Source organism: Anoplopoma fimbria, chromosome 23 (assembly GCF_027596085.1).
Source record: "Anoplopoma fimbria isolate UVic2021 breed Golden Eagle Sablefish chromosome 23, Afim_UVic_2022, whole genome shotgun sequence".
NCBI lineage: Eukaryota > Metazoa > Chordata > Actinopteri > Perciformes > Anoplopomatidae > Anoplopoma > Anoplopoma fimbria.
The window spans coordinates 12,098,506-12,114,067 of NC_072471.1; the positions used below are offsets into that span (position 1 = coordinate 12,098,506).

The 15,562-nt window shown below is 39.4% G+C and overlaps 1 protein-coding gene across 1 annotated transcript; it reads right to left on the reverse strand.

Moving 5' to 3' along the window:
* Window positions 1–382: 382 nt before the first annotated feature.
* On the reverse strand, window positions 383–6,670 carry ifrd1 (interferon-related developmental regulator 1). Its single transcript, XM_054624575.1, has 12 exons — window positions 6,459–6,670; window positions 4,681–4,785; window positions 4,377–4,458; window positions 3,834–3,958; window positions 3,439–3,596; window positions 3,223–3,273; window positions 2,742–2,920; window positions 2,465–2,573; window positions 2,172–2,306; window positions 1,848–1,976; window positions 1,065–1,160; window positions 383–856 (listed from the first exon to the last, which is right to left on the reverse strand). Exons 1-12 carry the CDS (start codon window positions 6,487–6,489, stop codon window positions 770–772), a joined length of 1,287 nt encoding a protein of 428 aa, XP_054480550.1. The 5' UTR covers window positions 6,490–6,670; the 3' UTR covers window positions 383–769.
* Between the last annotated feature and the right edge of the window lie 8,892 nt (window positions 6,671–15,562).

Genomic DNA, 15,562 nt, shown 5'->3' on the forward strand with positions numbered 1-15,562 from the left:
GCTATGATGCTTTGAGCATCCCCTTAATGTTTTTGATCAAATAATCTTAGTCTGCATCACTCTGTCAGTTTAGTACAGTAAATCTTGTGTGAAAAAACATAAAAAAACATTAAAAAAAAAAACATTAGGGATCCATTTCTTAGTTTTGAAGTTTATTTCACCATCCCATTTAGCTTTTATACCCAAAACTAAAAAGACGTCACAATATCCAGAGGGTCCACAGAAATAACCTGCTATGGGTTATCATGGTGGTGAAACGTAATAGAAACTCATTTAGGCATTAGATCAGTCACAGAATGCTTCTTGACATCGCTATGAACTAACTAGACCTGACAAAATGATATAACTTAAAGTTCAAAAAAAAAAAAAAAAAAAAAAAAAAAAAAAAAAAAAAAAAAAAAAAAAAAAGCCTGCATAATTATTATTAACATTAGGAGCAAACAAATATACACTATATGTACAACACCACTGCTGATATGTGGATACATTAAAGTTACACTCTACGCAAAATCCATTGTTGGATTATCAAACACTCACCTCCTGTAGGTTTGAAAGGAGGCTTCAAAAGGAATGTGTTGTCAACTACAGAGAAGAGCGTCTGTGATAAAGCCACCTTTCAAGTCCACAGAGGGTTTGCGTTTCACATCCAAAAAATAGAATCCGAGGGAGGATCACATGGACACAAAGTTGTGACAATTCATCTAAAAAGCAGGAAAGCCTGATAAATAAGGTATTAAGAGTGGAAAAAAAAAAAAAGAAAAAAAAAAGGTTAAAATTCTCCCACATCCACCCTCTTGTCCCTGAACTTGCTTCTGGCCTTGGTCCGAGCCTTGAACGCAGCAGAGTTGTGGAGATGCTGGAACAGAGAGGGGAAAAGATTATTTAAAGTGGGAAAAAAACAAGCTTCAAGTATACAGTGTGTTTGATGTGGCAACCTTGCCATACAACAAGGTTTCAAAAAGCGAGACGAGTTAAGAGTTTTAGCTTCCTTTTGACACAAAGGGATTTAATATTTTTTTAAACTATAACGTGAGAGTTGAAATAACTTGTGCATGCACACGTACCCTTTCAAAGCGAGAGATTTTCATGGCCTTCATTGTAGCTGAATCAACCAACATAGGTGGTCCCAGTTCAAACACGTCTCTGATGAAGTCATTTGCCTGAAGAGGTGAAAAAAACTTTTTGGAAAATACTTCTACCATCCATCACCATACCACAATACAAGCATGATACAAAATCAGCTTATTCTGCTATCTTTTTAGTGTTATGTGCTCTGAAGTATGTTAAATTGCCTCATCTTCACTTGTGAAATGTTGCACTCTTTCACAAGCACTGGCTTCCAGCCAGAGCGCAGACTACTTTCCAACCAGCTACTGCAATCGTCTACATTAACCTAAATCAAGTTGTAAGTGTTGTCATCTTGCATCAGGCAGGCCCACAGATCTTCATTGTCTTTTAGTGCTGTGGCAAAGCAGGAGAAAAAAAGCTCCTCTTACACGTTCCCAAACCCCACTCAAACTCATGATTCTGCAGTGCAGTTTAAATGTCAACTCACATGCATTTCAATTTTGAGTTTGTCCTAGACTCATATTTACGCAATAATCTGACAACTCATCTGAAATGACTTTCAATTCTAAAGAGTAAACATTCCAAATCTTTCTTGCAAGTCAATAATGCAAATTGCGTGTAAATGTGGGTGTTTGAGTATTTTATCATGTGACTGGGGTCCTTTGCTGTGGGGAAGTGGAACAGAGGTGTTTACTTTTCTTGAAATGTTAAGGTCCCCTTTTTTTGTAGCTGATTTCTTCAATCGAGCTTCTTTCAATCACACTGTGTACATACTATACCTGCAAGTGGTAGTTCATCCCAGAGCCCACAAACTCTCTGAAGGCATCATACGTCCTCTTTCTGACCCAGCTGTCAATGGTCATGCGCTCTGTCCCAAAGCGAATGGTCTCAGACTGGAAGTCACCCTCCTGGAAGAATGTAGGTGGAGGTGAGAATATGCCTCAGAAGTCCTCTTTTATTTATTTTTGTCTCAACTACAAGCCCAGAATGTCTGGCTTGTAACCAGGCACCCAGGATAAGAGGAGGAAGAAGCATCTAAAAAGTCAATGAATACCTAACAAACCAAGGACTGGTCAACCGGTTTGTTGACAACAAACACCCACCTCAACAGCCTTGAGTACGTCTCTGAACACCGACCGCTGCTTCCTCTTGTCGGTCTTGGCTCGGTGCTTGTTACAGTCCGTGGCCAACGCGTTCACTTTGTCACAAAGTTGCTCCCATTCGTCAAACTCAAACTCCTGAAGTACACAAAAAGGCTGGATAAAGACATGTACTGTATGCAAAGAGAACATTTAGAGGAACAACAAAAAACTAATTACAGTCACTTCTGCATCCAACAACGCTGATTTTTTAAAAACTTGACTGTACTGTACTACAGGAATGGCATTTTACTTACTGAGTCCATGTCCCTTGCCAACTCAAAGAGCAGGGCAATCGTCTCCCCTGCAGCAATTCTCATGTTGACATCCTCACTTTCCAGCAATCTCGGCAGTTTAGGCAGATGTCTGCATAACAAAAACACATGCATTCCAAAATATCAAAAAATGCATAGTTTCTTAGATTTTTCAGTGCCTATCTGGTTCTAGGTTTCTGTAAAATAATGTGTGGTTAAGGTTAAGTTCACAAATGTAACCTTGAGACTTGTTCAAAGAGTTTGCAACAGTTGGTCTTACTTGCGCAGGATGTCTTTGAGCTGGTTGGCAGTGCAGATGGTGAGCAGCAGAGCCCAGGACAGCAAGGCGTTGGTGTGGAGCTGGCTCGTCTGTGGACTGATCAAAGGACAGGTACCATCCATCCTGGCATAGGACCGGGTGAACAGGTTCTCAAAGCACTCCATGGTAGCATGCACGTCCTAGAGAAACCAAGCAGCAGAGATCATATGAAACCTTGTTATTAAGAACTGGACGTGTTCAAAAACATTTTAGAAAAAAAAATACAAAAAACAGCAGTCATCTCAAATAACATGTTTATGACTTTGTGACCAATTACTCAGGGCCCGTTTTGAGTTCAGCTGCCAGTGCTGATAACATCACAAAAAAAAATCAACGACGATTGGCAAAGGTGGAAGAGGAGACATCACGGCAGCTTGCCTTTAAAACAGAAGTCTCAAACCACCGGAACAAAAAAAGCGACCAAAAGAGATCAAGAACCTACCAAAATGTCATCTTCTGCAACTAAAGTACAGAGGCCCAGACTTGTCGCAACCTGTAATGTAGACGGAGAGATTTGTTCAGTTGATTTACACAGAATATGCACGTTTCAGAGAAACCCACACAACCACATAGTTGCAGGTACATTGCGGCTGATTCCACAATCTGTCATAAAAATACATTGTGTATCACTTTGCCACCGACGATATAAGGTACTCACAGCCTGTCGGGCTTGTATGTTGGCTGTTCCATCTGCCAGGATGTTTTTGAAGATGGGTTTCAGGGTCTTGAACACCTCCTCGCTCTCGATGCCCGAGCCCAGCTGAATACACAGCAGGCAGGCTAAAGAAGCTGCTGCTCGCTGCTCCTCTCCTTTGCCTGGCGGTGAGAAGGGTGGGCATTAAGGTTTCCATTCGACTTTACCAACTCATCCGTTACATTTGGAACAGATCCTATTAAAGTAAAATGACTTTCATGTACTGATTTAAACCAAGTACTTCACCACTTCGAGAGCAACTCATATTAGAAAAAGGGCAAATAAAACACCCATCTGCTGTGCCATTAGAAAACAGGACCAGACAGTTCAAACTACACTTTAATGATCTTTTCCGGTACCTTTCTTGAGGCAGCGTTCAATGCTGTCTGTGATGGTCATCCTTCTCTCTGAGATGAACTCATACAGGATCCGTGTGGCCATTGCCGTCTTAAGCCCATCCAGTGCCCCTTGTCGGGTCTTAGCACTGAGAAAACAGATACAAGCATTCATTATTGCTATGACACATAACACTATCGCTCTCCTTTAGTATGAAGAACGACTGATGAGTGATGCATGACAGTGAAATGTGAGATAAACTTCTTCTCATGAAGATATTAGCCAATGTTAAGTGCATGTGCTAAACACCCTCTGCTTTAGCCAATAGCTTGGATGAGGACCCTATGAGTTAAGTGATTGAAATAAAGGAAATCAAATTTCACATCAAAAGTTTCTAATAGTAGCTAATAGGTTAGTCTAAGTAAATACAACAACATTTAAGCTTTATGAAATTAACTAACAAAAAGGGCCTAACAATCTCTGAACATCCATGTGGCAGTCTGCATACCGAGATTAGAGAACATGTGCATGTAGAAAGTTGATAAGCAGGAAGTACTTTTTATTACCTCTTATCCACCGTGCTGTCTATGAACCCCTTCAGCTTGTACTGGAAATCCTCCTGGGCATTGTCCTCACTGGCCTCTCCACCTGGAAATACCATAAGATGTAGACACTTGCTTGATTTGCTGCACAGCATTGATACAAGTTACTGTTCACAAAACATTGGATGAATTGCACTTTTCATGGTAGGGTTCTATAACGTTTCAGAGAACCTCGAGTTAAAGAAAAACAAAAACTGGCAGTTCTTCTCAACAAGTTGCCAAATAATATATGATTTACACACTAGCATAGGTGCACAGGGAAACATACCTTCATCTGCGACACTCGTGGTGTCACTGAAGCTGCTACAATGGCTGAGGGTCTCAATGGAGGCATCCTCGTCACTGAAAGGATGCACATTTCCATGTTGCCCCCCTGTAAACAAAAAAAGGCCGCCATGAGCACAGAAAATAAAATTTTGCCTAATCAAAACGTGTTTGTACAGTGCAGCTGGTCTGGTTAAGCCCGTTATGCAACCACAGCTGCACACAGGTACTGTAGCAAATACTGCAGTTATCTAATCGACATGCATGTCCTTTGCACGCCTTATCCTGCTGTTCTTTCATCATCTCATTGGAAAATGCACCATGTTGTCAGGGTCAAGGGCAACCCACACGTCTGTTGACCTAGTAAACGCAACACTACGGACCATTGGGGGGGTCATGGGTCAACAAAGCTGCATTTTTGGGGACATGACAGAAACTCTTACAATCCACAACAATAAATACTCTCAGCTGCAAAACTACTGTTCAGAATAGACGCGCACAGTTTTGGCAACGTCCAAAACAGCTACGTGTAATGGAGGGCAAGAGGGAGCTATTTTATTTCATCCCAAGTCAGCACCATATTATAATACTAGTGAATAACTAACTATTACGGTAAGGCTGATTGGAGTGAAAACCTGCAGACTACAGGTTCTCCAAAACACACAGTACTTGCACTGTTGCCAGTCTTTGGTGAATATCTTAAAAGGTTTGTGGGAGAGTTGTGAAAATTCACAGCTGAAAGGGTGTGAATATCTTCAGTCTGTTCATTTTTTTCAACACTAAAAAGCTTTGATTGTATTGGTTGTTAAGACACCATCAATAACAAACATATAGAATGTGTAATAAAGTGCTTCCTCAGTGTCTGTGTCTGTAACCAGACACTGACTCAACAGGCGTGTCTGTCTCCTCCGGCCTGATCTGAACTCTCCTCTGGAAGAACATGCTGGGAAAGCGTTTCACTGCCTTAAAAGTAGTCACAACCATGCATGAAAGCACTTTAATGAATACAAATCATGCAAGGAGCAAAGGAAGCACTGTCCTCTGACTGTAAAAGGGCCGTTTTAGCCACCATCAGAGGCTATTTCTGTGTGTTTACGTGGACTTTTCCTCTGACGACAGCTGATCTCTGAGAACCGCCCCGCTCTCTTTAGTCCAAAATGTCCGCCTTGTGTCTCTAAACAATATTAAAACACTATGCAAACCGGTGAGCTACCATTCATGACAGTTCAATGTCACATATGTGGCTTCAAACAAGAATTTAAGATGACTTATGTAACTACTTTTTCAATCTGAAGACCCACAAATGTGTTATTTATTAGTCTACTGAGGCAATATGTATCCCCACAACTGTGTGTGTGTGTGTGTGTGTGTGTGTGTGTGTGTGTGTGTGTGTTGTAGTATTTGTATTATTAAATAACCTTTACATTGCAACCAAAGCAGTGTCTTGCTAGTGGGGAAGTTGACATTAGCTAGCGCTAGCATGCGTTAGCTTGTAGCGTACAAACATAATGTAGAAAGAAGTATACATTCGTTTAGGATCATTAAACTAGTATGTGAAAACATATAACGACTATTAACCATTTTTGTAAAGGCAATGCTTTGTGTGACTGTCGCTAGCTAGCTTTTTTACTTTGACGTAGGCCAGCCTCTGACATTTGTAGTCCTCCCTGTGAACACGTTCCACTTCACTCAATGGAATGAAAACACGAAAAGAACTACAACTCCCTTCAGCCAACACGCTAGGCCGGTGCAGCTCGGCCGCTCGCTCGCTTGCTTACTTACCCCTGCTTTTCTTCTTCTTGCTCCTCGGCATTTTCGTGCAGATAAATGTATAGTTTGATCACAAATCAGCCAATACACGACCAGCTTTTATTAAATTGTCTCGTAAAATGGAAATATTCCCGTGGCACAGCGGATAGAAAGGAATTGAAGGCGATCTGGGAGATAAACTGCTGGCCGAGACGATACATTTTCCCTCATAAAACAGGGCTGCGTGCGGAGAGGGCGGCGCCGAGGCTTTATACCGGCGGACATGTCACGAGGAGGTGTCCCGGCATCTACGACCAATCCGGGAATGAGAGCACGATGGACAGGAACGTGGACACAATGCGTGTTTGGTTATTTAAGTGATTAAGTTTTAGACGTAGTTAAGCAGAGTAGAAACATTCAATGATCTTAGTAGAAGAAGAAAAACAATTTACACAAGCCAATAGTGTGCTCCACTACCATGTGAGAGCTATGTACAGCACACACCTTCTCATTCAATGGTTTTTCTTTATTTTTATTTTTATTTTTTTCTACATTGTAGATTAATATTGAAGACATCTAAACTATGAAGGAACACATATGGAATTATGTGGTAAACAAACAAATGCTCAACAAAACCAGAATATGTTTTACATTTTAGATTCTTCAAAGTAGTTGAATGAGAAGGTGTGTCCACACTTTTGACTGGTACTGTATCTGTGCAGACTTAGATAAAATATGATGCTTTATTGAGCATTCAAAATCAAGCATTACACTTTTACACACGGTTTTTCTTTATCTTTATTTTTATTTATTTTTCTACATTGTAGATTAATATTGGAGACATCCAAACTATGAAGGAACACATATGGAATTATGTGGTAAACAAACAAACAAATGCTCAACAAACCAGAATATGTTTTATATTTTAGATTATTCAAAGTAGTTGAATGAATATCTGTGCAGACTTAGATAAAATATGATGCTTTATTGAGCATTTAAAATCAAGCATTACACTTTATAGCGTAGTAAGGAAGGATAAGCTCTAAATGTAACAGCTATTGGCTGCTTACACAATATATTAAAATGTCAATAAATATGATGTTATAGAATTTATAATGACATAACACCTTAAAAAGACCATCCCACAAAAATAGTATTTCTTCTTTTGATAATTAACTACATTTAAAGAAAAATACATAAACAACAGTTTGCTCATAACGGACTGTACTAACTTAAGACATTGAGGGCATCCTATACAACTGTCAGGGATACGATCTGCATCTTATGCAACATATGCATGGAGTTGATGGCATTGCAGGGCTTTCTGCTGCGACATCAGAGCCTCCTGTGATAATGTTCCTTTGTGATTGTAATTATTTACTTCTCTAATGCAATTGACACCGTGATGATAGGGCACTGTGATGCAGTTGATGCCATCATTTTATGCATCTACAATGGATACTTTGTGAAGAGGACTGTGATGCAACCAATCGTCCTCTGCTGCAGTATGCTCATATAATGCATTAGAAACTGTGATTACAGTCCTTTGAGAAACAGTGCAGAATATGGATTTATTTGCCTTGCAGAATATTCACATTCTTGTATGTTGTACAGTACCAGTCAAAAGTTTGGACACACCTTCTCATTCAATGGTTTTTCTTTATTTTTATTTTTATTTTTTTCTACATTGTAGATTAATATTGAAGACATCCAAACTATGAAGGAACACATATGGAATTATGTGGTAAACAAACAAATGCTCAACAAACTAGAATATGTTTTATATTTTAGATTATTCAAAGTAGTTGAATGAGAAGGTGTGTCCAAACTTTTGACTGGTACTGTATATGCTAAGGTAGACAACACAACACACAACAAAATAACAGCAACAGAATTTTTTAGACTGTCATAGATGCACTTATTGCCCGTCAACTACTTAATAGGGTGGTATCGTAAATATGTATATTTAAATGTCTTAGTCTTTCTGTTCTTATGTGCCTTTGCCAAGTTCTACTAGCAACATCTAAATCTGGATAAGCAGTTATACAAATTATATCAATTAGCACTACACAGGGGATGGACATTGTGTCCATTGTAATGCAATCTAAAGTGAAAACGCTTCATGTCTCAAGCTCTTTGATCATTGCCCCGAATGAGATGGATTTGGGATGTGGATGGATTCTGTCTGTGCCTTTTTGGAGGAGAGCAATCAATTGGAACTGTCCAAAAGTCTGCTTCAAGTTTTCTTCTTTTTGCAGGGTGTGAATGAAGGTGAGTGCAACTATTGACATTTCTTCATCAGTGCAAGGGTGTTTCATATTTATTTCTATCAGAAGAAAGTGATGGTAAAGAGGTTCAACCCAGCACTGCTTCAGTCTTTTCTTTGTAGAGGTACAAGGAGTATGATTAAGATTGCAGGAGAGAATCAATTCCAGAAGACCACAGTTTCAAACACATACTGCAGTTAGTGGCAACTGCAGTAAACATCTCAAAGATGAATGCATTGTATCAATTGATTTAGTTCCAGAACTGAGTTATAACGTTTAGGAGAAATTTGAATCTTCAATTTCATTTTCATATTTATTGAAATATGTATTTGAAATATTGTAAAATATTAGTTCATTAATAATGCATATTTATTTGTGTCTTGTTCTCAGTAAGCTATCACATTAACTGCAAAATATATAGATAGACGTTAATTTACATACATTAGGGTGTTCCTGAAAACAAAGCCAGTTAGTGCCATTGATAATAATCACTGGTGCATATTAATTCCGTAATCTAGCCAAATGGGAAGTTAGAACATTTCCTCAACTATGTGGGACAATGTGTATCAGTAACACATAAGCTTCCTGGAAAGGAAAAGACAGGCACATGTCCAATATCTGTACTCGTTGGAGTTTCCTGGTCTGGATTTGAGTCCCTTTGGCATCGTTTTGAAATGCATTATGTAGAAGTTGTTCATGAGATACTGTATTTAAAGGTGTACCCATTATGCTTTCTATCACTACGTATATATGTAAATGTACTTTATCTTCTGTTTACTGATTTACAACATGAAAACACTTCTTTCACACACATACACTGCTTTGTCATAACGCAAACTTGATACAGCTTGGGTTTTTAGTTTCATCTCTCTACAAAGAGTTTAGAGGTCAAATACAGGTCAGCTTCTGATGAACACAGTTTCCGCTGAATTGTCCAGCGGTCTAATGTCCAAGTGAACGATCATCAAATTTTGGCCTAACAAAGAGCTGAGATAGAATCATTCCAGTTAATTATCTTTTCTGGCTTTTGTTATTTCTGTCATTCTGTATTTTGCTTGTCAAAACAGAAATAGTTCATTCTTTTTCACACAAGTGGAAAAATCTCACAGATGCTGCCTCCATGCTGCCATTCCCACGGCCCAACTGTCAACAGTGTTCCTGCCAGCTCAGACCTGACAAACATCAGAATATATAGGCTTGCAGAATTCAAAGCTGACTTTTCATTTTTTATGCACCTCGTGTTTGACTCTTGGGAGTTGAACCAGAACACAGGATTGAGTGATTGAGTGAAGACTTTCATAGCGTAGTTGTCAGTTTAGATCATATTTTATTTGGAGAAGCAACTGCCTTGATCCACAAACACTCTTAAGACGTGGGTGGATGGACTCAAAAACACATTCAGCAATTTCTTCAATCTTTACTTTACCAAATAATCCTGCCAAGAGAAGATGTCCTAGCACATCCTACCAAGATAAAATCAGAAACAAACAAGTAAATTCCACACGATCAACATATAAGTGAGAGTAAATTATATCTGTTTAATCACTTCAGCAGGCAGTGGCCATAACAACAGGATGGATCAGTTGAAATCCAAGCAAAGAACAGACAGCTCCACAGAATCCTTCATTGTGTAAAATACAGAAAGGAATATATGGAGTTCCATAAAACACTGGTGCCAAAAGTTTTGAAAACTTTAGAACCAGTGCTCAGTAATTGCAAAGATAAAGGGTTTGCACAAACATGCATTTGCAGTAAATTTAGGTATAAACATTTTTATCCACATTACTGACAATCATCCTCCTTTGCAGACTAACTGACTCTGACATTAAAGATATTGTCGATAAAAAATACAATAATGAGTAAGTAAATGATGTGAACTTTCTTTTTACTTCACTTTGTGTATGGAGGGAAGTGCTGTCTTGAATATTTGAGGTGACAAACACTTTTTATCCTCAAATTGGCCCACCACAAGACTGTACTCATTTCTAGAAGAGGCTACATGTAGCCCTTAGGGCACTATGCATGGACTGGGCAGCTGCTCTGTTAGCTTAAATAATTCATTATGTGTGGAGCTGGGGTGTGTTAAGTGGCCACAATAACAAGTAGTTCGAGGTCAAATGTTTTTTTTTTTAAATGGTAGAATATGTGCTAAATTATGTTTAAAGATACATTTCTTGATTTCTAAAGGGGACAAAAAGTGCCCCCAAAATTAATTTGTTAACTGTAGGGTTTGAGCAATATAATAAACTCAAAGAGCTGTCAGTTAGTCAGTGACAAAAAAAAGCTGGCAAGGGGTTTTAATAATGTCAGACAGATGTACTTACAGTAAATGTTTCCCATATTAAATCTATTTGCTTGAGCAGCATCCAGACCTTGTGGCTGTCTTTGGCACTAGGGGGAGCCATTCTGTTTGAAATTCAAAGGACACGCTGCTCTCACTGCAATATAGCCAGTGAAATTCCAAGAGATGCTTTTTGATCCATAATTTATTGAGTCAGTGAACTGTGCTCACTGCTGAGCTGTGTCTTTCTTCAAACATTTAATGGGTTGAAGCGTGCGATGTAAATATCAATTGACCAAAACAGTTAAAACATCTGTAAAAAGTTGCATTTAATTATTCATTATACTGAGTAATGAAAAAAAATGTTATATTGAGAATAGTGGGAACTGGTTTAGGCAAGTCTAAGCAACGTGTAGTGGAAAGAGAGAGAAATCACCTGCCAGTTAACCAGTGTGGGAGTAAGGAAAAACAGAGCAGCCCAGTGTAACCTCACTCAGCATGCCTGACACGTTGCATCAATGGGCACCAGCCCTGACCAACCTAATCCCACAGGAATACAGATCGTTACCATAATAACAGATAGCAGGGAGAGCGAGAGCTGATAGCAGATAATGGAAAATGTCTGAATATTAATTTCATGTGCAGTACTACTGTTTTTAAATAATTCATAGATGACATGGCCTGGAGCAATGTGGTGAGGCTGCCTGTTGGGGGGTGACCAAGGACAGGAAATTATCTGGGGTCTGTGTTGATGGAATCTCTGCTACGTCAAAAGCGTAGCAGAGATTTTTCACGAACCTAAAAAAGGTGTCTTTGAAATTCAGCAGTGTGCCTTCTCTTCCTTTCCTCGTCACTTGTTGTAGACAGGCCTCCATAGAACTAGCGGTGAAGTGGCTCTCACTTGTTCAACATCCTGAACTATCTGGTAGTAAGAATTTCAACCAAGAAAGATCTGACCAAGAATCTGTATTCATACAATTTGTAGTTTGTTTGTGCACATACATTCATTTATTCTGCACATGCTATATACAGGTATATAAAACGATCGGTTAGATGAGACGATCGATAGTATGTTGAATATTAAGGTGCCGCTGCTGCAGCCGGTTAGCTTAGCTTAACACAATGACTGAAAGCGAAGGGAAACAACTAGCCTCTTTCCACCTATACCAACAACTCTCCTTAAGGCCACGCTTGTTGCCTGGCAACCTCACGATAAAACTCAAGGACACCTTGTTGCTTTATACGTTTGTGTTTTTGTACAGATTAAATAATATTACATATGAGGTGTTAATTATTGAGCTTTAGAGTAGATGGTACCTTTGGCCAAAGCCAGGCTAGCTGATTCCCCCTGTTTCCTTTCTTTATACTAAGCTAAGCTAACTGGCTGCTGGCTATAGCTTTATATTAACTGAATTTATTAATTTCCCAAAATGTCAAGCTATTGCTGTCTTATGAATACGACATGATGAAAGGTTTCTAAATTCTCCTATCGGGCAAATTAAAAATATCCTTATTTCTAAATCAGTTGCCGTGTTTTTTCCACTCGTTTGGCCTTTCTATCTTGCCATAACTGCCTTACTGATTGTGTGAGGGCTCCAAACAAACTTGATTTAATGTGACCTGTATAAATTCCACACTGTATCATTTGGCATCCACTCCCCTTGGCTTGGGCACCACCTGCCATAATTAAAATTCATATTATTTATCAAATATCCAGCTGTGTTCAAGGGAAATAAAAACAACTGCTGGTTTATTGAGGCAGGGTGCTCAAATTAGAGCACCCTGCTCCTAATTACAGTCTGTTAGTCACTAGCTGAAACCCATACTTGTTCCCCTCATTTTGTTTGTTTTGAGAGGGGTTTAGCACTTTATCAGACAGCTTAATATGACAGCTAGGCTATACGCTTCTGTCATTGTAATTACCTCTCCACCCCTGCACACATTTGTCTTACTGGCTCATATTTTTCAACTTCAATCTCAGTCCATTAACCTCCAGAGTGAGAGAGAGAGAGAGAGAGAGAGGCTTTTGTTCTGAATATGTGCTGGGCCGATAGGATCGCTGACATGGATTTCAATTGATCAAAGATGGTTTTAAAAAAAAGAGAGAAAGAGAGAGTTGGGGGAAGATCGGTCAAAAACACCTGTATGCCCCCATTAACTCTGCTCTGCCTTTTCATCTCAACTTCAAACCTAATCACACTCTCAGCAGAAGGTCACTGGATCACAGCCTCTCTTTAAATAAATATTTTCCGATTAGTTTGCTAGTCAGTCATCCAAGTACACAACAGGATTTATTAGAATTTTTAAAAGCCATCTATCTTTGACTGGCACTGCTTGATCTGGGTCTACTGCAGTAAGAAGTTGCTTCTGTTTAGCCTTAATGTGATTTTAAGGTGAGCTTTACCTTGTATCTTGCTTTGAGCCAGCGGTTGGGAGCATCAATCTATTGCAGAATCTGAATGAGAATCTGCAATGGAAGCATTTTCACTCCAGGTATAGGCTTATCTGAGTCCTGGGGAAAATCCATTAAATCCCACAAGCACATACTCGAGCACACACCCGAAGTCGCAAAGCTGATAAAGCTGGTAAAGCTGGTAAAGTCATTGTCATCTGGCCATCTGATTAAGTAGATCAAAACACATTTAGTGGCTTGTTGTGGCCCTGATGGTTTTGTGTGTGTGTGTGTGTGTGTGTGGGGGGGTAAATGGCAGCTTCTGCTCTGTCCTGATTACCTGCTGCCTTGTCTGGAGGTAGCCGCCATTTTCCACCTACAGATGTGGTCCAAAATACTTTAGTATGTTGTCAACACCAGCAAAACTAAACCAATCACTCAGGAGTGGCAAGATCCATAACTCCATCTCTGGCATCCAGACATATTTTCACCTGTTGTAAAGCATGTTCAACAAACTTTTTTTTTTCATTTTCCATTTGGCCAAGTCTTTGAAACAACCCAACAGCTGCTTGGATGTGAGGTCCATTTTGCAGGTGTCAACAGACAGATAGATTAAACGAGCCGTGGGCATTGAATCAATAGAGGGCTGAGCTACCAGACAGCTTGTTCAATTCCATTTCCTTTAGAAAAGCCCCTTTCCTATTATAGGACTTTCCTCCTTTCCTCCAGGTTGGGAGAGATTGTGGAAAAGGTTGGAAGAAAAGCACTTGAAATAAGTTCAGACATCCTTTCTTAAAGGTTCTTGCAGGAGTCGGCCGGTTAGTGCAGCCACCCGGTGAGGCAAACTGAATGAATGGTTTGAAGTTATAACACTGTTAAGTGATGAACTCAAAACTGTTGGACTTATTTCAAATGATAATTTTCCCAGTTACCCCTATAAGGTTGAAATCTGAGTTATTATATGATACATATTATGTCAGTTTTCACTTCAATATATTTTGTTAGCCTCACAGAAGAGAGGTAGGAAAGGGCCAATAAACAATGCCATTTATAAAATATAACACCCTTTTTAATTAAAACACTGTACGTGGATTATGCTGGAGTCTGTGTGTGTCTGTGCAGGCAGCAGCTTTCCAGACAATGGAATCCCATCTGAAGAGGACATTGTGCCCAAAGGCTATTAAAACAGGCAGACGATCTATTGGGGAGTCTCTAGCGCTGGATGACTACACCTAATTATTATATGCTAGCCTGCATCTTGTGCAACATTTCTTTTCATTCGCACAATTCTCTCCTTCTCTTCTTTTTTGTCTGTGTATGTGACTGTGGGGAACCAAAAAAAAAAAACAGGATATTAAGGTTCCCATCGACCCATGTGGTATACATTTTTACTACCAGAGCCGAAAAGCGTCAAACCTCTTTCTGTTTTTACATGAAATTGAAACCAAGATGCAGATGAAAGACATATGAAAGGGCTGAAAGTTTTATCTTTGCAACATGTTTGTCAATGTATCTCTCCTGTTGAGGCGCTACTGAGGTCCACTATGCTTACTCAGTGCTTCCGTCATGTAAAATGTTGAAAGGGGCTTGTGTAAATCTCTCAGACTCGAGACAGGCTTTGTTGTGTTGTGCTGCATCCATTCACAGCTATGAGGGCTGCCTCTGTTTACCATACCACACAGCGTCAATGCACCTGCACTTCACCGTACAGAGGACGTCTAGTGTGAATCCATTTTCAAGCACATAATAATCCTTTTTTTAATGGAGGGACAGTTAATGGATTGTTCAATCATGGAGCCCTAAAGCCCAATGTCAGAGTACAGCGAAATCATGGGGGTCTGATCACAGTGTAGCAGTATTGAGAAATTTGAAACAAATCACAGACAGCACACTTGGTCATTCATGGCAGTTACAGCTGGAACGAGTAAGCATCACACAGAATTGTTTTAAGATAAACTAGTGTGAGTGAATATAGATAAATGAAATGCTTGCATCTCTCTGTAAAGGCCACTGAGTTGTATTACGGGAGTAAAAGTCATGGTATGTCGGCCTCTGCTGCTTAAATTTGACCATTATTCATGTGCAATACTAAATCCCATAGAACCACTTTGACTGTAAATATAACTCAGCAAGTTCAGTGTTACTTGTTCCTGATGATTATGATTCACAATTTTTTTTACATTCGTCAGGATAAAAG